At 33.8% G+C, this 7,742-nt stretch overlaps 1 protein-coding gene across 1 annotated transcript; it reads left to right on the plus strand.

Moving 5' to 3' along the window:
- Positions 1-1,141: 1,141 nt before the first annotated feature.
- Positions 1,142-5,656, plus strand: LOC112500429 (beta-glucosidase 18-like). The gene is made up of 12 exons (XM_025103925.1): positions 1,142-1,189; positions 1,378-1,584; positions 1,882-1,951; positions 2,044-2,102; positions 2,203-2,278; positions 2,697-2,771; positions 2,934-3,021; positions 3,113-3,365; positions 3,630-3,745; positions 4,110-4,465; positions 4,544-4,652; positions 5,307-5,656. The coding sequence occupies exons 1-12, from the start codon at positions 1,142-1,144 to the stop codon at positions 5,554-5,556; spliced, it is 1,707 nt and encodes a 568-aa protein (XP_024959693.1). The 3' UTR covers positions 5,557-5,656.
- The last annotated feature ends 2,086 nt before the right edge of the window (positions 5,657-7,742 follow it).

Genomic DNA, 7,742 nt, shown 5'->3' on the forward strand with positions numbered 1-7,742 from the left:
AATGTCTTTTTTTCAAAGATTTTGTTATGTAGATAAATATTTAATTAACGAATAAAATATTTTGACTCACATGGTATTTTTTTTGATTAATCTGGATATCCAACCAGCTATGCGAGCCGACTAATCCCAGGGTGACCACCTGCTTTGCAGGTAGCCTGGAGTCACCGCATTTGAACCTCCGTGGCCACAAGGAGATTTTTGTTCCTTCTTGAACATGGGATCTCCAGGCACTTTTGATCTTTGGAGCCAAACTCAAACCAATTAAACACCACCTTTGTGGTTGACACACATGGTATTATTTGGTGTATTGGTTTTTATTTAATTGATTTTGTATTGATGGTTGTCTTTTTTTTACATATTAAAAATAAAAATGTTCAGCGGTAGGTAGCAAGTTGGTTATAATATACTATTGTGGCCATGAAGTCTTATTTAAATTTAGTCTAAGGACTATAGCTATTTTGGAAACAAAAAAAAGACTAAAGAACAACAAGAGAAAAGTTGTTTATTTATAGAAAGTTGGTATATAAATAATGTATCAGTGACGTGTAAAATAGTTCTAAAAAGATAATCCTTTATAGAATATGTGACGAGATAGTTAATACAAGATAATTGTAAATTATATGATATTAGTAATAGCAGGGTTTAATGTTTATCTTGTATTTGAATGTATGTTTATCAATTGGTCGAGATGAACGTTTATTTTGTATTTGAACGTGTGTTTATCCATTCTTTAATTTGTAGTCATACCTGTCTTCTAACAATCCAAAATAGGGCCTAGCAATTTCCATGATAAAACGACGAGAGGACGACAACATGTTTGTATACATGTGATCTTGGAATTTCTCCTCTTCTTGCCTTCTCGCAAATTGCAAATTAATCGTCTTCTTGTTCAAGCCAGACTCTAGAGTAAAATACCAAAATCGTCCCTAACTATTCATCCAATCGCGTTACACATTTCTGGCCACACTTGAACAACTAGAAAATGATGATTGTGGTCTAAACAATAGCCTCCACCACCCTAATCACTCCTAACAGATTTTGCTGGAATTATTGAACTAACTACCAGACCCCATTCTTCAAGTTTGTTCCAGTCGACCCTTTTAGAAACGATACATATCCTGTAAAAAAGGATCTTTATCCAATGGCCATAATTTTAGCTTTCTTTGATTTGTCTTCTTCAAAAGTCTTGGTTGGTTTTGGTCAAAAAACCAAAATTCTTGGTGGGACGGCAGGGGAAGTTGTCATACAATTGACAATAATCCCGTATATTTAGACTAAAATAAGGCTAAAAGTACACATAATGATAAGTATACATATCAACATATTTGTCGTTGACTCTACGTAACCAATATCCATATATAAGCAAGGTTGATTTAGAGAAATATCATCCGTCCTTATTTGATCATGAAATCACCCACCATTTTTCTCTTCTTCATTCTCATCTCTGCTTCTGCTCTTCTTCTTGAAGCCTTCAACAATGGCGGACGAAGATTCAAACTGCAAGAAGAAGAAGATCAACCCCATATCAAAAGATCCGATTTTCCACATGGGTTTCTCTTTGGAGCAGCCACTTCTGCTTACCAAGTCGATCTTCCTCTTTTTCTCACTTTCTTTCGCATTATATATATATATAGGGAGGTTCAGGAGAAATCCCTCAAAAAAAGTAAAAACTGAGAAACACCTTTGTATTGTATGTGCATGTCCATATAAGTGATTGAAGATGTTATGCATACCGGAAAAATCACTTGTTTGCACATGTGCATACCGTACGGATGAATAGTTACTAGGGTGTTCCTCAGTTTTCCCATATATATATATATATATATATATATATATATATATATACATATATTCTATCACTTAACTCATGGAATTGTGCAGGTTGAAGGAGCCTATCTTGAAGATGCTAAATCCCTCAGCAACTGGGATGTATTTTGTCATTCTGTTGTAGGTTAGTTTTATCGATTTTCTGTTCGTTATTATTTATATGACGAATTGGTTTTGATTTTCTGGTGACATATAATCCACTGCCATTGTTACTAGGTTGTGCAGAAGATGGAGATAACGGGGATGTTGCAGATGATCATTATCATCAGTTTACGGTTCAACTTCTGCTCAAATATCTAATTTGTTTGTGTTTTATATCAACAATGGTTTGTTTATTTGAATCTTGATTTATTGCTTTGTGTTTCTTTAATACAGGAAGATATTGAAATGATGCATTCCCTTGGTCTCAAAGCATACAGATTTTCGATTTCATGGGCTAGAATTCTTCCAAGTATTCTATCCAATCTTACCATCCTTTCATTACAACAAAAATGGCTTTATAGGAAACTTAGATCGTCTAAGCGTCCTAATAGAATAAAACTTGGGTTTATAGGACCAAACTATAAAGTGTCATATCTAAAAGTGTTACCAAAGGTTTATAGAACATTTTTAGGCGTTTTAACAAGTTCTTTAAAACACTTTTTTGTTAGCTATTTTATAGGACACTTGTGTTTATATGACACTTTTTCATACAGTGTCATATAAAATAGTTAATACGATAATTTATTTTAAAAGCGTCCTAAAAAACTTGTTAAAACGCTTATAAACCTATTGTAACACTATTAGAGGCGTCCTGGGAAATCAATTTTGTTTTCTTGTTTCGGATATCTTTTTCGACTTTGCTAATTCTTTTGTGCTGCCAATACTAGGAGGAAGGTTTGGTGAAGTTAATCCTGCTGGGATCATGTTCTATAACAAGATAATAGACAATCTGATCCTCAAAGGTGCGATGCGATGAAAATTAAATACTACATCTGATCTCAGAAATCGATTCAAACTCAAGTTTCGTGCATGATTTTTTGATGTTTTGTTAGTTTCACCTCAAAAACTGGTATATGTTTTGTGGAAGTGAGATTGATTCACGACTGTTGATGAAAATGATACAGGAATCGAGCCATTTGTGACGATTTTCCATAACGATTTTCCTCAGGAACTTGAAGAGAGATACGGGTCTTGGCTTAACCCTGAAATGAAGTACGTCTAAAATGCCAAATTTTGACTCTAATATCAATTCCTTTGCTTTCTTGTTAGTTTATCGGAACGAATTTATGTATCTTGTTGGCAGGGAAGAGTTTGTACATATGGCAGAAATTTGCTTCAAGTGGTTTGGAGACCGAGTGAAGTATTGGATCACAATCAACGAACCTAATGTATTCACGGAATACGCGTACGAAAGTGGGCTTTTTCCTCCTTCGCGTTGTTCCGAGCCTTTTGGCAACTGTGTTGCCGGAAATTCGGATGTGGAGCCTCTCATTGTTATGCACAACTTGTTACTAGCCCATGGCATGGCAGCCAAGCTATATCATGACAAGTTCCAGGTAATCAACCAACTTTAACTCTCACTGCCACAAAATTGGTTTTTATAAGACACCTCATTAAATAATTTATAGGACCAAACCAAAAAGTGTTACAATAGGTTTATAGGACGTCTTCTAGCGTTTTAACAAGTTTTTAAGGACGCTTTTGGAATAAAGTGTCGTATAGCTATTTTATACGACACTATTTGACAATGCAGGGTTAATATACTTTTGCTTGTTGGTTAAGAACATTATTGTTCATAATCTTTGGGTTTCTGTGTGCAGCCTAAACAAGGTGGATTTATAGGGCTCGTTATGCATTGTTACATGTTCGAACCGCTAACGGATAGTGAGCTTGATCGTAATGCCGCCAAAAGGGCATTGGCTTTCAGTATTGGCTGGTAATGTTCTTCAACATACATCCATTCTTTGTCGATTAATTTGTTTGTATAGATTGAGAAGGTTTTTTGTTTGAGACTTGGGAGGGTTTTTCTCATTGATGGAAGTAGAGTGTTTTTTTAATTAGGGGTAGGTTTGGTAAAAAAAACTTGGCTAAATTTAAGCTTCTGGGGGGAGCTTTTTGCAAAAAGCCAAGTTTATTTTCACAATTAAAAAACATGTTCATTCCATCTTATGATAAAACCCACCCAAACAAAAACAAATTAATCCACACAAATAGCTTTATCTACACAAGATTAATGGAAAACCAACCAAACACTACTTGGTTATATATGATCTTACTTCAACTTCTTAACCTCAAAACAGGTCACTTGATCCGGTAATATTCGGAGAATACCCCGAAGAAATGCACGAATACCTCGGAAGCACATTACCAAGTTTCTCCGTCGACGAAAAGAATTTTTTGAAGAACAGTATGGATTTTATTGGCATCAACCATTACTCGACTGCGTATACCAAGGATTGTACCAACTCTAGTTGCTCTCCAACTGCGAATCGTGCAATCCGAGGTTTTCTAGATATTGCTCTAGAGCGTGATGGTGTGCCGATTGGCGAACCGACCGGGATAGAAGGATTAACGGTTGTTCCTCGAGGCATGGGGGAGATCGTTAACTATATCAAGATACGGTACAATAATAAACCTATGTTTATTACTGAAAACGGTAAGTCTCACAATTCTCAGATCGAACAAATTATGAATATTTTATTGGTCATGCCCTCATCTAATATCTCCGTTGCAGGGTATGCTTCCCTCGATGTGCAGGGGGCACGAATCAACGAGCTCGTGAATGACGTCAAACGAGTTCAATTTCACACAGCGTACCTTGCTTCTTTAGCCAAGTCTATCAGGTCTGCTCTACAATCTCGCGGTACTTTTACTTTTTGGGTACGTTCGGTATCCAGACAAGATACACAAAACATGACAGAACAGAACAGTTGTTCAGCATTTGATAAGTATAAGATAGAACTGGACATCACATAACTGATAAAATGAACAATTTATCCCTAATGAGTCGTTTATATATTTTAATTACCTTATTAAATTAAAATATAACAAAATATATCATTAGAAAGTTTTCGTAGACGATTAAAAATAACACTAAAATAAAAAGTTTATGTATTTCAATTTTTATTTTATACCTTTTCTATGTATTTTTTATTATTAATATTTGATAAATTACATAAATTAGTCAAAATATACAAACCATATAAAAATAATATTTTGAGGACGGTAAGGTAAATTTTAAAGAACATAAAATACAATAAATAAAATGTAAAGAGGAAGATGTATTTGATGTTTTAGAAGAGAAATATGTTTTATTTTGAGGTTATATTGGTAAAATAAAGGTTTGTTCCACATTGTTCCTGTCTGTTCAACATAAAAGTTCCGTCAAACACGGAGCAGTGATTCCTGTTCATGTTCTGTCTGGTGTACCAAACGCATCTTCATGAATGTAAATATTATATTTGGTTTTTTAACGAACCGTTGTTTTTAAACGATAGAGAGGGAGCGGATGTTCGTGGATATTTCGTATGGTCGTTGATGGATAACTACGAATGGTTGCACGGTTACGACGTGAAGTTCGGTTTATACTACGTTGACCGTAAAACGCTAAGTCGGGTACCGAAGCTTTCGGCGAAATGGTACATGAATTTCTTGAAAAACAACAGTGATGTTATTAGTAAAGGAACATCAAGGTACAGAAGATCAATTCAAAAGGTTGCTATGATGGTGGGAAATGCAGATTCATAAAAGACTTGATTAATGTATTATTTTGGCATTCCATTATTTATTATTCATGTATAGCAAATCAACAATAAGACCAATTATTATATATTTGGATAAAAATGAAAATGACAGTGAATGAAAATGTGAATGAATTTTTGGTCCCGTAAATTTCATCTGGGCTTGTGGAGAAATGTGTTTATTATATTATATATAAAATCGATCACTTTTTTTTTTTTTTCAATTCTATTAAATCCTGTTTAAGGGGCCTAATCAAATGATAATTGTTTTGTTTGTAGTAATCGTGAGGTCTAATCTTAACTACAAATCAAAGGTTAAATTTGGAAATTAATAATTTTGGTAATTTTATAACTTAAAATGTTAATTAATGGCATTTTAGGGATTTTATGAATATCATTTCTCATCTCTTCTCTTTCCTCTCTCCGGCGACTATTATTTGGCGAATCTTATTCCGATGAACTTTATGTGAACACAAGATATATATTGTGATATCTACAAACGGTATTCACTGTGATACCCAAATATACATACAAGATGCACAATATGAACCCTTTGTAAAACAATGAAAATAACGAAAATGCATACTATGATACATTCCATAAACAAAGAAAATGCATTGTGAATGTTATCATTATGATACACTTGAATGGGCCCCTCCTGCTTAATATCTCTAACCAAACAACCCATTAGGATTTAGGACCCACTTGGTTTGATGAATTTTTTTTTGAAGTATATAATATTTATATATGTTAAATAGAACAAATGAACTCACACACCCTTCTCACGATTGTTGATATTTGAACCCTTGATCTCCTAGGAGGCCGATGATTCACATACCGCTAGGCCAAAGACCTTTTGGTTTGATAAAATATTGTTTATGGATGTGGATTTAATGGAAGAATTTGGAATTTTGGGTGTGTTTGGTTTATTCCATTTTTTACAGATAATTTATAAAAATTAAGTTATAAAAAAAATTAGATTACCTTCTTTTATCAATTGATTATTACAAAACAAATGTTTTTAACATATTTTAAAACATTATTGCAAACAAATCCTATAAAATCCCATGAAATACCAACTTATCTCATGTTTGTAGGATTTCAATGAAATTTCAGAAATTTAAATCCAGTAAATCTTTTAAATCAAATACAGAATTAAAATAGAATTCAATTTCAAAATCCCTTCAAATCCAATCCAATGTTGCAAACCAAACGGGGTTTTATTGATGGATTGATGATCTTTTAAGATAAAGAGTTTTTTTTTTTATTAACCTGGATATCCAACCCGCTATGCGAGCCGAGTAATCCTAGGACGACCACCTGCTTTGCAGATAGCCTGGAGTTACCGCATTTAAACCTCCGTGGCCACAAGGGGAGTTTTATTCCTCCTTGGATTTGAACCTGAGACCTCCATGTACTTTTAATCTTTGAAGCCAAGCTCAAACCAATCATGCATCACCCTTTGATTAGATAGAGTTTGGTTTTATATTATATAGGTTAGGTATTCATAAAGATCACGAATCTAGTTTTATTATTGAAAATGGTAAGTGTCACATTCTTAGATTGATCATTTTGAATATGTAATGAATTTGTATTACGTCCGTGTTCGTACCAAATTCATGTCTAATTTTGTCGTTACGTACATTTAAGAGAGACGTTTTTTGGTTGAAATACAGGGAACAGAATTCAACCATATAACATTTTCTTTTTGTTAACTATGAGTTTTTGGTCCAGCTTACATGCACTGACTGATCTCCCAGGCAAGGGCTTTGGCAGCGTCCGGATTCGAACCCAAGGTAGATGGGATTTTTCACTGCATCCTCCTGAGACTTACGGGATCAATTTGCTATTTAACTCATTTGTAACAAAAATGCATAAAAGTGAAAGAAACTCCATTTCTTGGTTTCTAATCTCATTGTTTCATATTAAATTTGATGATTAACTCTTGCTAAACATAATTTGTAACCGAGACACAAATTAGACACGTTAGTTTCTCGAATGCCTCTGCATTTCGTTGCGCTTTTCTGCTTCCTACTTGCAACCACTTTTTATGATAATTATTAGCATCGAGGAGGGTATTTTTGTAATTTTCCTATTGTAATTGTAACTGATCTAGTTAGGTCGGTTGTTGTTTACTTTTGTGTTGGTCTGCTGGTATATATATATATATATATATATATATATATATATATA

This window comes from Cynara cardunculus, assembly GCF_001531365.2.
Source record: "Cynara cardunculus var. scolymus isolate 2C chromosome LG 17, CcrdV1, whole genome shotgun sequence".
NCBI classification, from domain to species: Eukaryota; Viridiplantae; Streptophyta; class Magnoliopsida; order Asterales; family Asteraceae; genus Cynara; species Cynara cardunculus.

Bases quoted from the DNA above. Each gene is read 5' to 3' on its own strand.
- LOC112500429 (XM_025103925.1), top strand. From the start codon at position 1,142: ATGGCCATAATTTTAGCTTTCTTTGATTTGTCTTCTTCAAAAGTCTTG. The intron at 1,190-1,377 runs GTTGGTTTTGGT...AGGTTGATTTAG, and splicing joins TGTCTTCTTCAAAAGTCTTG to AGAAATATCATCCGTCCTTA. The intron at 2,772-2,933 runs GTGCGATGCGAT...AAAATGATACAG, and splicing joins AGACAATCTGATCCTCAAAG to GAATCGAGCCATTTGTGACG.